Here is a 15,435-nt window from a genome sequence, read left to right as displayed (position 1 = left end):
AAGCAGCGGGTCTGTTTGGAAAACCCACCCCTCCTCCCTCCCTCCCAGGCCAGCCAGAGGGCTGGTTCCTAGACTGCTCCCCTCGGGGTCCTGAGCTCAGGTTCTGCTACGCCCCGGATAGACTGGGGCTTCAGCAAACGCCACCCCAGGGTGCCCGAGAGCAGGAGAGCCTCATCCGTAAGCGCAGGGCCATCCGGAAAGGCTGACCCCAGACTGCGGCTCTCCCACCCTCAGGCCTGGGTCAGCGGCACGAGTTCACGGGCTCAAGCACAGCCCAGGGAGCAACGGGGCAGCACGGTGGCCATACTCACTCGTGGGACGTTCCGGCGTGGCCCGGCAAAGCTCCTTGCCAAAACTGAGGAGACAAAAGCACAGGGTCAGCAGAGCCCAGTGTGCGCGGCCAGCTGCGTCGAGAGACAGACCGGGCAGGGGCTCAGCTGGAGGGCGAGGCCAGGGCCTGCGCCTGGGAAGGGTGCCTGCCTAGAGCCAGGCAGCACGGCGTCCCCGAGAGCGCTGCAAGGACCTCCAGCCTCTGGAACGCCTGCCGATAAGGGGCTCCCAAGAGAAGCCCCCAGGCTTGCAAACACGGCACTCGTCCCCTTCCTCGGGGACAGATGCCTGGTGACAGTGGCACGCAGGACTCTCAAGAGATCTGGAGTCAGGCACCCTATTGAGACTTGAGTGCCCGAGTCACGTGTGCACTCATTTGTCCCGTCGTCCTGTCCACTCAACACCCTTCCGGACTAGCGGCCTCTGGACACACTCGGAAAAATGCTGGACGAGAGCCTCCCCGGACACAGGGCCTGGGGCGGTGCGTCAGTCCCAACAGCCTACAACACCCTGGGAGGACTCAGCCCCGGGGAGGAGGGGCCTCTCTGGACTGTTCTTAGAGCGGGACCCACGTGGCCACAGCCAAGAGACCCATTCTCAGTTTAAAATTCGAGAGGACTTTGTTCCTGGACATCAGCCCTTTACCTGGAAGGAGCCCCTGAGGGCGGAGGGGGTACGAGGCTGAGCTGGGGGCGGGGCAGAGCGGCTCCTCCGAACATACCGGCGCCGCCCCAAAGCCCGGCCTCAGCCTCCTCTTCTGTAAACGGGGCCAACTCTGCAGAGCCCCCAGGTGGCCGTGTGACGGGGCGGCTGCACCCTTGTCACTGCCGAGGCCCCCAGGAGGGCGGTCCCGGCGACTGCATGGCCCCTCGGTCCTTGGTCTCTCCTTCCCCGGCTCTCCTGGCCCGAGAGGACTCAAGTGAGGACTCTGGTGTGGCCAGTGCCTTGGAAGGGGAAGGAGTGAGAAGGACGGGGCAGTCCAGCCTCCGACTCCAGGCAGCCCCACTTACCCCTGAGACCGCCGGGTAGCCTGGGCCCCGGGTGAGGGCCATTTTACTGTGGAAGGCTGTGGCAGAGATGATCTGGGCGGACGACATGGCAGCCATGCTCTGCAGGGCCTTGTCCTTAGCTGCCTGATCCTGGGGAGACATCGAGGGAGGCCTCAGTGTGGGCACCGTGGCAGGTCGGGAGAGGCGGGTCCAGCTGGTGACAGGGAAGTCAGACCCTGGACTCGGCCCTGGGGACCAGGCTCACGTTTCTGCAGGGCTGGGAACCGGTCCTGTGACTTGAATAAGTCACTCGGTGGCTCTGATCACCTTCCTCATCCGTCAAAGGGGCACATCACTTGCCCTGCCAGTCTCATTAGGGTTTAAAGAGACTTTGGAGGCTACCTGCCAGACCATTGCTCTCCTGTTACCAACCTCAGGGACACAGGGACCACCCAGGTCTTGCTCACCAGGGGTGGCTGGGGCCTCTCACCTGGCCCTTGGGAGATGGTGCATGAATATCTGTTGGGCAGGGGTCATCCTCAGTCACATGGACGGTGACAAGGGACGGTCTCCTGTGGCCCCCGTCTTAGCCCTGGCCTGTGGATCTCTACTGTACCACGGGCACCCATGGCTCCCGAACCTTTTACGTGCCAGGATGCGAATACCAATTCTCTGCCCTCTGTGGGTCCCCTCTACGGTCCAAAGACCCCTCCAAAACGGGTTCACCCGCAGAGGCTCCGAGCAAATCAGCAGTACGGCCTGCTTACAATAACAATAGTCATAATACGTGGTTACTACTTGTATTAGCCAGTGGTCCCCCATCCTGAGCTCTCCAATCCCAAAGGTCTTCAAAACCAATAAGACAACATACTGTATGTCAGAAAGCCTAGTGGGTCCAAAAGAAGACCACACATACAGACTGAACAGCAAGTATTATTCAGTATGGGTAGCACTATTGGAGACAAAAGGTTGGTTTATGTCAACTCGCGAGCTCTGATTAGAAATTCTGTATCTTTAGGATGAATTACTTTTTAAAAGGGAAAAATAAGTGGGCACTTTATTTAATAATCAGATTGGTGGACCCAAATCTGTCCTGAGTAATAAGCAAGCTAATTGCTGAGGGAGGTCCTTTCAGCCCACAGCTGGTTTGGCATATGACTTCACTCGCCCGGTGGGTAGCATCACCACGGCGTCAGGCCCGACGGGTCCAGGTGGTGCGTCCAGCATCCTGCACGATGAGTTCTGGGGCCAGGCCCTTCCACTCGGCTTCTCAGGGGCCCCTTATGCTCATGGGGCACACACGAGACGGCCCCCGGAAGGTAAAGAACGCTGTCTCACTTTGGTTCTGAACATCTCAGCACCCCCGTGAGGCTGGCAGGACTCGTAGGCTCCCCATTCTAAGATGAAGAAACTGAGGCTCAGAGGATTTAGGGGACTTGGGTGTTGACAGGGGTCACGTGACAGTAGGCCCTTAAGGTCCGTCCGGGATGGCACATCCATGACCTCTGACCTCTGCAGGCCCGGGGGGCTGAGCAAACCAAGGAGGGGGCATATCAGGATCTGCCGGCACCCATCCTCAGCACAGAGGGCCCGGGAGGCCGCGCTGAGTGGTGGGACTCCCCAGCCCACTGTCCTTTTGGGGCCAAACTTGGGCCTTGCTCTGAGGCTGTCTCTGATAACCAAAGCATCAGGCTGTCTCTCCCCAAGGGCTCTGCTGATGTCAGGAGGGAGATGCCATACATGCCCAGGCCCGCTCCCTCCAGGACACGAATGGGGTGGCAGGCCACGCCCCAGGAGGCCCACAAACCTCTGTTAACAACTGCAGTGGTGGGAGGGCAGAGAGCTCCAGCCCTGTGTCGGCAACCTGAGTCCCTTCCTCCCGATGGCCAGTCTAAACGAACGGCCAGGGACCAGCGAGTGGGACAGGAATCAGGTGGGAGTGCGGGGTGACATCAGTGACCAGGCTACTGAATTTTGCGGCTGGAGGGGACCTCAGATACCACCTTGCTCAACCCTGTCATTTTACAGGCGGGGAAGCTGGATGGAGCTCGAGGCAGGTGGGTGACATGGCAGAGGGCCCACAGCCCAGGGCAGAGCCAGGCCAGACCAGGGCTGTGACCCGAGGACTTCTACCTGACCTTGCCATCCACCAGGGAGCTTAACTACATTGGGCCCCAGACCCTCTGGAGAATATGACAAAATCCTCAGACCAATCTTCCCCGAAAAATGCATGAAAATGTGCATGTTATTGAAGGGGTCCATGGCTCCCCCTGAAGCCTGTCCAGCGGTCCACAGAGGCTGTTCCCAGCCCCACGTTAGAGCCTGTGGACAGGGACAGGTTCAGTTCCTCGAGCACACGTGGGCCGTACAGCCGGCCCCCACAGGAATGCAAAGCTCCCCTCGATGGCTCTAAACAGAACCCTGGACATTCGGCTCTCCACCCGGTCCCCTACCAGGCCCTGGTGAGTCACAGGCTGACCAGAGCGGGGAGTGAGGGGCAAGTGGGCTGCAGGGCTAGGGATGTCCGGACACACATGTGCCGGCCTGAGAGGGAGAGACCAGCAGCTGCGGCCCAGCCAGCTGTCCCGGGGACAAAGGAGCAAGGGCTGGGCCACAGCTGTGAGGGGCGGGGGACAGCTGGGCTGATGCAGGAGGAATGGGGCCTCCTGGGAGTTCCCACCCACGCCGTCAGAGCCTCCAGTGTCAGGGTCACGGACAACGGGGCCAGATGGGGCCTCCATGGTCCTCTAGTCCAGGGGCTTTTAAACTGGGTTCTGGGATGCTTTCGGGTTCGAGAGTCATGGGGGCTGAGAGGTGACTAGCACGAAGGGTCCCTACCCTGCTTCTCGCCAACCTAGCTTTGACCAGAGTAGCTCCTCTGATAACGGATCGGGGTGATCTTTAATTTGGGAGAAAAACGAAAGGGCTTCCACTGCTTTAAAAAATGTTTGTGGGGAATTCCCTGGCGGTCCAGCAGTTAGGACTCTGTGCTTTGACTGCCGAGGGCCCGGGTTCAATCCCTGGTCGGGGAACTAAGATCCCGCAAGCCACATAGTGCGGCCAAAACATAAAAATAAAATTAAAATGCCTGTGATTTACTGGTCTCAGCCCCAAGTGCTGGCTCCTCCTACCAAGAAGCCATAGACTCTTCTGTTACACCCACCGTGATGGGTAGCTTGCTCCCTGCCAGGGTTCAGCCAAGGGCCCCTGGGTCCAGGGTCCAGGAGGCCCGAGGCCCGTGGCGAGGGGACTCCCACCAGCGGCTGGCCCCCCGTGTAGCAGTCGCCTGTTGGCAGACAGGCCTGCAAGGTGGGGCTGATCCAGGGAGCCCCACCAGCCCTTCCCCCAGCGTGGACCCCACCCTGCAGGCCTGCCACCCACAGGATCTGGGTGACGGCAGTAAGGGGCCACACGGTCTGCAAGAAACGGGGTCTGGAGGGCAGTCCTGCTGCTCTAACCGTGGGACTCAGGGTGTGCCCGGTTCCTCTGGGCTGCAGGGGGCAGGCAGGGAGCACAGCAGGAGACCGGCCTGTATCTCCCAGGATGCTGTGAGCCCGGCCATTCACACACAGACACATAGACACGGCCCCCAGTCAACGTCCTCTGTGCGGGTGGGAGAGAGGTTACAGGCTGAACCCCACTTTCCTCAGCACTGAGAAGCTCACTGGCTCCACACGTAAGCAGCCAGCCCCCAAACCCAAGGGAAGACTTTTCCTCCTGGGAGAAGAGCCCCAGCCCCGGGAGGCTGGCCCACCCGAGCCCTCCCGCTGCGGCCCTGGCCTTACCTTCAGCTTGGCCTGGATCTCGCGGGCTTTGCGCCGAGCCAGAACCTGGATGTGGCTGGACACCTGTGGCGGGAAGAGAGGTTCCTGTCTCCCCGACGGCCGGCTCCCCTGACCCTCGGCCCTCCACAGCCCCCCATCCCATCACAGACTGAATGGACGAACGAATGAATGAAAGGATCAGTCACTGATGGGACCTCGGTCCCACCTCTCCCAGTTAAATACAAGTGCAGTCGGATGGGGAGGGGTCTCCTCCCAGGCGATGGCAGAAGGGACCCCAGGGAAACTGACCATCTGTGGCACACCCAGCAGAGGACCCCTCCCAAGCTGGCCCCCAGAGTCCACACCCAGTCCTGCGGAGGGCCGGGCCCACCCTGGGAGCCCACCAGTGCCAGGGTACCTGCCCCAGGGCCCACCTGCTTCCTGGTGCGGGTCTTCCCTGTCCGGAGCTTGATGTAGCGGGCGATCAGCTCATTCCGACCTGTGGAGACGCCAACATCCACTCAGCGGAAGGACCAGGACAAAGACAGGCGAGCTCAAGGGCCCCTCACCGGCCCTCCCCAACCTGAGCGGCACTTGGGGTGAGGATTCTGCGGGGCCCCTCCCGCCCTCCTGAGATCCCAGGGATCTCCTAGCAGCAAGAGGAAGCCGAGGCCTCGCTGGGGGACTGCTAACCTGAGAGCAGGGTGACAGGGCTGTGGATCTCTGGCCAGTGGGCGCACAGCTCGGAAAGCCCCCTCAGAGCCTCCCCCACTGCAGCCTGGCAGCCTCCTCCTTGGCCCTTCCCCCGGGCAGCTCCCACGGTCCCCACCACCTCCATTAATGAGCGGGACCTGACAGGATGTGTGCCCTGTCTGTGGGCAGCAAGGGGGACGGGGGACGCAGGTGCCAAGACACAGAGTGTCTCCAGAGAGGAACCCGTGGCCCTAACCCGGACACAGGGAACCCAGCCAAGCACAGCTCCACGGCTCCAGCTAGACCGTCAACGGGTCACACGAGTGCTTGCTGTGGGCCCAGCCTCCTAGAGGTGATGCTGCAAGATCCCCCAGGACGACCAGGCCCCATGTCCTCCCTTACCGTAAATGAGATCAGGACAAGGGGTTCTCTGCTTTCCAGAGCTCACCCCCCGGTGGAGGAGAGAAGTGTGCCCACATGATGGCCCTGCGCCCGTGTCCGACGGGACCATGCCAAGTGCTCAGAGGAGGAGGGGCCAGCTCAGGCTGGGCGGCCAGGTGAGCCTTGAGCTGCATTGACCACGGGTAGGATTAGACCATAAAGAGGGCACTGGTGGGGAGAGGCAGAGCGAGAGGGTTTGAGCGGCAGTTATTACTTCCTTTCTCCACCTCCGGGACCTGCCCTGTCCTGCTGGGCATGGCTGAGCCCAGAGGGGCCGCAGCAGTGGGAGTGAGGGAGCTGCTGGTGCAGGGAAGAGGCGAGACAAGTGGGCTGTCAGCCACCTGGGCTGCAACCAGAGAGCACGGCCAAGGCCACATGGGGCCCCCAGCTGACCTCTCCCCACTGCCAAGGCCGAATCAAGAGGCCACCCTCAGAAATCCTGGTTCAAGATGGCGGAGCAGAAGGATGTGCTCGCACTCCCTCTTGCGAGAGCACCGGAATCACAACTAGTTGCTGGACACCCATCGACAGGAAGACCCTGGAACTCACCAGAAAAGACGCCCCACATCCACAGACAAAGGAGAAGCCACAGTGAGACGGTAGGAGGGGCGCAATCACAGTAAAATCAAATCCCATAAGGGCTGGGTGGGTGACTCACAGACTGGACGACACTTATGCCACAGAAGTCCACCCACTGCAGTGAAGGTTCTGAGCCCCACGTCAGGCTTCCCAACCTGGGGGTCTGGCAACAGGTGGAGGAAATCCCAGAGAATCAGACTTTGAAGGCTAGCAGGATTTGATTGCAGGACTTCGACAGGACAGGGGGAAGCAGAGACTCCACTCTTGGAGGGCACACACAAAGCAGTGTGCACATCAGGACCCGGGGGGAAGGAGCAATGACCCCATAGGAGACTGAACCAGACGTGCCTGCTAGTGTTGGAGGGTCTCCTGCAGAGGCGGGGATGGGGGCTGTGTCTCACCTTGAGGACAAGGACACTGGCAGCAGAAGTTCTGGGGAGTACTCCTTGGCATGAGCCCTCCCAGAATCCGCCATTAGCCCCACCAAAGAGCCTGTAGCCTCCAGTGCTGGGTCGCCTCAGGCCAAACAACCAACTGGGAGGGAACCCAGCCCCACCCATCAGCAGACAAGTGGATTAAAGTTTTACTGAGCTCTGCCCACCAGAGCAACACCCAGCTCTACCCACCACTAGTCCCTCCCATCAGGAAGGTTACACAAGCCTCTTAGATAGCCTCATCCACCAGAGGGCAGACAGCAGAAGCAAGAAGAACTACAATCCTGCAGCCTGTGGAAGGAAAACCACATTCACAGAAAGACAGACAAGATGAAAAGGCAGAGGGCTATGTACCAGATGAAGGAACAAGATAAACCCCCAGAAAAACAACTAAATGAAGTGGAGATAGGCAACCTTCCAGAAAAAGAATTCAGAATAACGATAGTGAAGATGATCCAGGAGCTCGGAAAAAGAATGGAGGCAAAGATCAAGAAGGTGCAAGAAATATTTACCAAAGACCTAGAAGAATAAAAGAACAAACAAAGAGAGATGAACAATAAAATAACTGACATGAAAGATACACTAGAAGGAATCAATAGCAGAATAACTGAGGCAGAAGAACGGATAAGTGACCTGGAAGACAGAATGGTGGAATTCACTGCTGTGGAACAAAATAAAGAAAAAAGAATGAAAAGAAATGAAGACACCCTAAGGGATGTCTGGGACAACATTAAATGCACCAACAGTCGCATTATAGGGGTCCCAGAAGAAGAGAGAGAGAAAGGACCCAAGAAAATATTTGAAGAGATTATAGTTGAAAACCTCCCTAACATGGGAAAGGAAATAGCCACCCAAGTCCAGGAAGCGCAGAGAGTCCCAGGCAGGAGAAACCCAAGGAGAAACACACCGAGACACATAGTAATCAAATTGACAAAAATTAAAGACAAAGAAAAATTATTAAAAGCAACAAGGGAAAAATGACAAATAACATACAAGGGAACTCCCATAAGGTTAACAGCTGATTCCTCAGCAGAAACTCTACCAGCCAGAAGGGAGTGGCAAGATATATTTAAAGTGATGAAAGGGAAGCACCTACAACCAAGATTACTCTACCCAGCAAGGATCTCATTCAGATTCAACAGAGAAATCAAAAGCTTTACAGACAAGCAAAAGCTAAGAGAATTCAGCACCACCAAACCAGCTCTACAATAAATGCTAAAGGAACTTCTCTAAGTGGGAAACACAAAAGAAAAGGACCTAGAAAAACAAACCCAAAACAATTAAGAAAATGGCAATAGGAACATACATATCAATAATTAACTTAACTGTGAATGGATTAAATGCTCCAACCAAAAGACACAGGCTTGCTAAATGGATACAAAAACAAGACTCGTATATATGCTGTCTACAAGAGACCCACTTCAGACCTAGGGACACATACAGACTGAAAGTGAGGGGATGGAAAAAGATACTCCATGCAAATGGAAACCAAAAGAAAGCTGGAGTAGCAATTCTCATATCAGACAAAATAGACTTTAAAATAATGTTATAAGAGACAAGGAAGGACACTACATAATGATTAAAGGATCAATCCAAGAAGAAGATATAACAATTTTAAATAGTCATGCGCCCAACATAGGAGCACCTCAATATGTAAGGCAAATGGTAACAGCTATAAAAGAGGAGATCGAGGGGCTTCCCTGGTAGCACAGTGGTTAAGAATCCACCTGCCAGTGCAGGGGACACAGGTTCTTGCCTGGTCCATGAAGATCCCACATGCTGCGGAGCAACTAAGCCCGTGTGCCACAACTACTGAGCCTGCACTCTAAAGCCTGCGAGCCACAACTACTGAATCCTGCGTGCCTAGAGCCTGTGCTCCACAACCTGTGCTCTGCAACAAGAGAAACCAATGCAATGAGAAGCCTGCGCACCACAACGATGACTTGCCCCCACTCGCCACAACTAAAGAAAGCCCTCGCACAGAAACGAAGACCCAACACAGCCAAAAATAAATTAATTAATTAAAAATAAATAAATAAACAGTTTTGGGAATTCCCTGGCAGTCCAGTGGTTAGCACTCGGCGCTTTCACTACTAGGGCCTGGGTTCGATCCCTGGTCAGGGAACTAAGATCCCACAAGCCATGTGGTGCAGCTGAATAAATAAATAAGAGTTTAAAAACATATAAAAGAAAAAGTTTAGGCGCCTGGAAGGGGCCCACGCAGGTGAGGGGCCCCGAAGTGTGAGCCTCACTGACGTCACAGGAAATCCGACCTCCCCCACGGAAGGGCAGGCAGGTGGAGAAACTGAGCCCAGAAAATCCCACTCAGATGGGCCACCGGCAGACCTAGGGCTAACACCCGGGTTTGAGTCCTGGCTCAGCCACTTGGAAGTGGCACAGGGCCTGGCGGAGAAGGTGATCGGTCCGCAGGAAGTCCACTCCCAGTCCGGGCGGGCCTCCTGGCTGGACGCAGTGGCGTGTACTCTGTAGCACCCGTTAAACAGCAGCTGGGAGGCCCCTGCCCAGCCCCGGCTGAGACCCTTACTCCACATGTCACAGATGACCCCCATGTCACGAGGACGGAGCCCCCGCCCAGCCCCGGCACCACCTCTGTCTCTGCCACAGGGTCCAGGACCTCTGCCTACAGACAGGCCCTAGGCACGGCCCGGGCCCTAGGCACGAGGCCAGCAGTGGGGTCACAGGAGCCAGACCCAGGGTCCCAGGCTGGCTCGGCTGTCTTTGTACGTTGGAAGTTGTGCTTCTCTCCTCTCGGGAGAGGCCTCCTCCTCTCCCTTGCAGGCCCCTCGGACCGTATTCCAGCCAGGCCCGGCCTGCTGCTCAGCAGTGGAGGATCCCCTGGGTGGGAGTGGAGCCCTGGGTTTCTCTGGGTGTCTGCAGCCAAGGGGGGCAAACAGCTCCCTTCCTGCCCCCTGAGGTCCTCCCGAGGTCAACCCGGCCATTCAACTGCCTCCAAACCAGCTGGCCTCTAATCCAGGCCTTATACAGACACAGGGAACTGCTGTAGTTTCTTTCACTCTCGTGATAACAGTAACAACAATGACCGTCTGTGGAGCACGCACAGGCACCCGCACAGAGTGGACACGGCAGGCTTTGCGTGTGCGCACACGTTCGTCCTCACAACAGCTCGTGCAGCTTCTCTCATCTTCATTCTATCCGCAGTGTGGCCCTAGAGTCTATCTCCTAACTTCTCTTTAACACAGGAGTGAGGGGACGGACCGGGGGCGCCAGGGGTCCTAGCTAGCCTAAGCGAGAAGAAACTAAGGCCCAGAGAGGGAAAGTGATTTATTCAAAGTCACATGGTTTATTACTGTCCCAAGCCCACAGGAACATCCGTTTCTAAGGCCACACCCAGGGCTTCACAATGGCTGCTTTTTCCCCACGGGTGTCTCCCCTGGCTGGGCTGGGAGTTTCTTCTGCCAGAGACCATCCTGCTCCGCCTCTCTGGACCATCCACACCCCTCCCACCCCTGGCCGATTCCCTGGGTCTCTGCGTGAAGTAAGTCCTTAGTGATGTCTCACTGCTCCTGGCCCTGACCTGGCCCTGGCCCAGGTCCTGCAGGGAGAGCCAACTATTTGGACCAAGAGCTGGTCCACCTGTTTTTGTTTTAATATTTTTTTAATTTATCTATCTATCTATCTATCTGTCTGTCTATCTATCTATTTATTTATTTAGGCTGCACCAGGTCTTAGTTGTAGCATGCATGCGGGATCTAGTTCCCCGACCAGGGATCAAACCCAGGCCCCCTGCATTGGGAGCACGGAGTCTTACTCACTGGACCGCCAGGGAAGTCCCAATGCCCATGTGTTTTCACCCTCTCCTGGACAGCGGTACTCAGAGCCATAGGAGCCAAAGCGCCCTGGATGACTGAGACGCCAGGAGGCTCCCAGAGCTGGGGGAGAAGCAGAGAGATGTAAGGAGTGTGCAGAGCCGTAAAGCCACAGTGAAGGCAGCAAAGAGCAATGGCAGGGGAGCTCCCTGGTGGCCCAGTGGTTAGGATTCCGGGCTTTCACTGCCATGGCCCAGGTTCAATCCCTGATCAGGGAATGGAGATCCCGCAAGCCACACGGCGTGGCCAAAAAGAAAAAGAGCAACAGCAGGAGGAAACGAGTAGAAAATCCAGGTGAGCTGGCGGGAAGGCAAGAGCTGCATCCTCGTCCCAGCTCTGCCACCAGCTGCATAACCCCGGGCCTCCCACCCTCTGGAGGTTGAGATCCCGGACCGGGGCAGGAGGCCAATCTGGACCACGTGGAGGCCAGCTGGGCAGCTGGGCATTGCAGTGTGGCAGGTGGCCTTGGCCAACCCCAGAGAGGGCCTGGGTGGGACTGGAAAGGACACCCCACCAGGCTGTGGCCCATCTGTCAGAGGACACGTGTCCAAAGCCCCCAGCTCACACCCACAGCCCCACCCACCATGGGCTGAAGGCGGGGCACTCCCAATGCAGGGTCCACACAGAGTGACGACCACGCTTCTCCAAACCCCACACCCAGGGTCACACGTGTCCTGCCAGCCACCCCAGGCTCTTTCTTCCTCAGTCACACAGGAGCATGAAAACCCCATCTGCTAAATCCTGTCTGGGACAGGCCTCTTCTGTGTCTCATTTCCTCCCTGTACCAGCCCTACCCCAGGGCCGTAAACATATTCAGGGTTTATGCCCTTTAAGAAGGGTCATCAAAGACAGTTGTTTTGCTAATATTGTTGATAAGGTCCTATTAGAACTAAAGCTATTAGTTTTCAAAGTTGAAAAGGGCATGAGCTTCCCGCAGGTAGACAGATCTTTGCTTCAGCAGAGGCCTCACAGGGAGCTCTTTACAGCAGCTGACATTTCACCCCTGCAGGCAGGGCTGGGGAGGAGGCCAGCCCCCACCAATGCCCACAGCCTGGCCTGGGGGCACCCTGGCTAGGGATCAACTGAAGCTATAAACACCTGCAGCTGGAGGAGAAGGCTATTTGTGGAGAAGAAACTTTTCAGGCCTGACATCCGAGCTGTTACCACCATTGTCCCTGGAGGGCTCTGAGGCTTCTGGTGAAACCCTACGCCCTCTTCAAGGCAACTCCGCCTCCAGCCCTGGTGCACAGGGTCTGTGCCTCCCCGGGCTCAAGTCATTTGAGCTCCTTAAGGGCAGGAAGAGGTCCCCTCCAGCTCTGCAGCCCCATGCTGTTCACTGGTACCGCTCGCTCGTCCCAGCAGCTACACTAAAGATGGTGTCTTCTTTCAATTAGTACATGAAAAGATGCTCGACATCACTAATCTTAGGGAAATGCAAATCAAACCATGAGATACCACCTCACACCCGCTAGAATGTCTACTGAAAAAAAAAAAAATAACAAGCGTTGGTGAGGATGTAAAGAAATTAAAACACTTGTACGTTGCTCGCAGAATGTAAAATGGTGCAGCCACTTGTGGGAGATAGTCTGGTAGTTCCTCAAAAAGTTAAACAGAATCACCATATGATCCAGCAATTGCACCCCTAGGTATATACCCCAAATAACTGAAAGCAGGGTCTCAAAGAGATATTTGTATACCCAGGTTCATAGCAGCATTATTCACAATAGCCAAAAGGTGGAAACACCCACATATACATCAATAGATAAGTGGATCAACAAAACGTGGTCCATCCACACAATGGAATATCATTCAGCGATTAAAAAGAGGAATGAAGTTCTGACAGAGGCTACAACATGGATGAACCTTGAAGACATTGTCCCAAGAGAAACAATCTAGACGCAGAAGGGCAAGTACTATATGATTCCACTACTGTGATGTACCCAGAACAGGCAAATTCATGATCTACAGAAAGTAGATCAGAGGCTACCGGGGCCTGCGGGGAAGGGGGAACGGGGAGTTAGTGTTTAATGGGTACAGTTTCTGTTGAGAAGAACGAAAAAGTTCTGGAGAGGACGGTGGTGACGGCTGCACAACAGTCTAAGTACACCTAATGCCACTGAGCTGTGCACTTACAAAGGGTCATATGGTGCATTTTAAGTTCTTCATATTTTCCCACAAAATATATAAGTTGGGCTTCCCTGCTGGCGCAGTGGTTAACAATCTGCCTGCCAATGCAGGGGGACACGGGTTCGAGCCCTGGTCCAGGAAGATCCCATATGCTGCGGAGCAACTAAGCCCGTGTGCCACAACTACTGAGCCTGCACTCTAGAGCCCGCGAACCACAACTACCGAGCCCACGCGCCACAACTACTGAAGCCCATGTGTCTAGAGCCCGTGCTCCACAAGAAGAGGAGTCACTGCAATGAGAAGCCCGCGCACTTCAATGAAGAGTAGCCCCCGCTCACCGCATCTAGAGAAAGCCCGTGCACAGCAGCAAAGACCCAACACAGTCAAAAATAAAATAAATAAATAAATTTATTTAAAATATATATATATATATATATATAAAAGTAATAAATAAATAAAACCAAAACCCCGCAAAAGGTAGTATCATTATTATCCCCATTTTTCAAATGGGGACATTGAAGCTGAGAAGAGGTAAACAACCTGCCCAACTGGCCACTGGACGGAGTGGATGGGAACAGAGGCACCCATCGTCAGGCCTCCAGAAGCAGGACACCAGGGCTCCAGGCCAGAAGAGAGGGACACGAAGCACAGGGCAGCGGAGGGCCCAGGACCACGGTGAGGAAGGGGCAGCAGAAGCTCGGATGAGGCTCCGTGACCTGTCCCATCGCCTCAGTGACCAAAGCCCGACCTGGTCCAGCCCCTGCTCAGCCTCTCGTTAGCTAGTGACTCACCTCTGATGGTCCCTTATCACAACATTTGCCCAGATCCCCACGGGGACCCCCAAACCCAGCAGGCAAAGCCCTGCCTCTGGACCAAGGCTCACTCCCCCGCACCTTCCTCTGCCTGGCCAAGCTCCACTTCCTCCCAGAAAGCTTCCAAGATAAGCCAGCCCTCCACTGACTGGCTACATACAACTTAAGGGCCCTCAGTTTACTTTCCAAAGATGTTCCTCCTGTCTCTCCTTCAACCACGCAGCCACAGAGAGCAGAGACCACGGCCCCAGCCCGGCCTGGTCCAGAGTGGTGGGGCCCTCGATGAGAACCGCCCAACGGCTAACAGGAAACGAGGCGCCAGGGAGACAAGGGAGAAAGGAGAGGGCAGAGACGGGAGATTCAGAGCAACCTCCAGGAGAGCCAGGGCCCTGGCGGGCAGAGGGGAGGAACGCCCAGAGCAAGACAGAGCCAGCCCCGGGCCGCGGGCAGCCAGAGGGGGAGCCAGGCCGCCCGGGCCAGACAGGAGCCACGCTCACCTCCCGCCACCTGCCAGGGGGGCAGAGCCAGGCTGGGCGACGAGGTCAGAGAGACGGGCAGTGCCAGGGCGAGGGTCACACCGTGACAGGGCAAAACCAAAGGCTGCCATGAGCCGGGGAAGGGGCAGCCTTGGCCCGGGAGCCGGTCCACGGGCGGGGAGGCTCAGTGCGGATCTGTCCTGCGCCTGCGTGTCACCTGCATGTCTGCCTGGCCCTGGTGGGTGACCCTGCTCTGGGTGTGCGGGGGCCGAGCTGGGGGCAGGACTGACCCCTTGTCCTCAGAGACTCCGGGGCTCAAATCCTCCTCTGGGCAGCTTGCTCTTCCTGCCGGAGGCCAGCTGCCCACCTGGAAACCAGCTGAGGCCTCTGATGTGGGGCGCAGGGGAGGGTAAGGACCAGGGCTCTCGGGGCACAGAGGATGGCAAGGGTGGGTCCCCGAGAGAAGGAGGGGTGGCGAGCAGCCTGAGGGAGACCAAGTCTGAGCCAACTTGGCGGCTGGTCCCTCTACCGCCCCTCCCCCGCCCATCCCACACCCGGGGCTGAGCTCAGGGCTATATATACCCCCCAGCAGGGCTGCTCCGCTCTGCCGAGCCCCCGTCCACTCCGGCAAGGACCTGCCTTGGCTCTGCCCCCGAGCCAGTAAGACGAGATGGGGCTAAGCCAGCGTCTGGACCCCAGCGGGACGTGTACTCACGGAGGACAGGTGCCATGGGGGCTGGGTCGGTCGCCAGACTCCGCGGGGCGCCTCCCGGTCCCCCTGTCCAGAGCCTGACCCACCTGAGCTGGGGCCAAGCAGGAGGCAGGCTGGCTTCGCAGAGCTCACCAGGGCCACTCGGGGTAATGGGGAGCGCTGACCGCTGCCCCACCCGGCCCCCGCTCCCACTTACTACCTGAGCGACTCTGGGAGAAGCTCTTGGCTTC

At 57.0% G+C, this 15,435-nt stretch overlaps 1 protein-coding gene across 4 annotated transcripts in view; it reads right to left on the bottom strand.

Moving 5' to 3' along the window:
• Positions 1–15,435, bottom strand: part of TEAD4 (TEA domain transcription factor 4) — a 65,228-nt gene that overhangs the window by 18,847 nt on the left and 30,946 nt on the right. For 3 of the 4 annotated variants that reach the window (XM_089920144.1, XM_030761836.2, XM_089920146.1), the window contains 4 exons: positions 5,518–5,582; positions 5,105–5,167; positions 1,341–1,469; positions 312–355 (listed from right to left, as the gene is read on the bottom strand). In XM_089920144.1, the coding sequence (XP_089776270.1) occupies positions 312–355; positions 1,341–1,469; positions 5,105–5,167; positions 5,518–5,582 (301 nt within the window). Of the gene's footprint in view, positions 1–311; positions 356–1,340; positions 1,470–2,657; positions 2,717–5,104; positions 5,168–5,517; positions 5,583–15,435 lie in introns of those variants that run through there. The other variant, XM_089920145.1, reaches the window with a different exon arrangement.

This window comes from Delphinapterus leucas, chromosome 11, assembly GCF_059928025.1.
Source record: "Delphinapterus leucas isolate spDelLeu-1000000601 "Yukka" chromosome 11, BTC_Dleu_Yukka2, whole genome shotgun sequence".
NCBI lineage: Eukaryota > Metazoa > Chordata > Mammalia > Artiodactyla > Monodontidae > Delphinapterus > Delphinapterus leucas.
The sequence above is the reverse complement of the archived record's forward strand: the minus strand, read 5'-3'. Positions and strand labels throughout refer to the sequence as shown.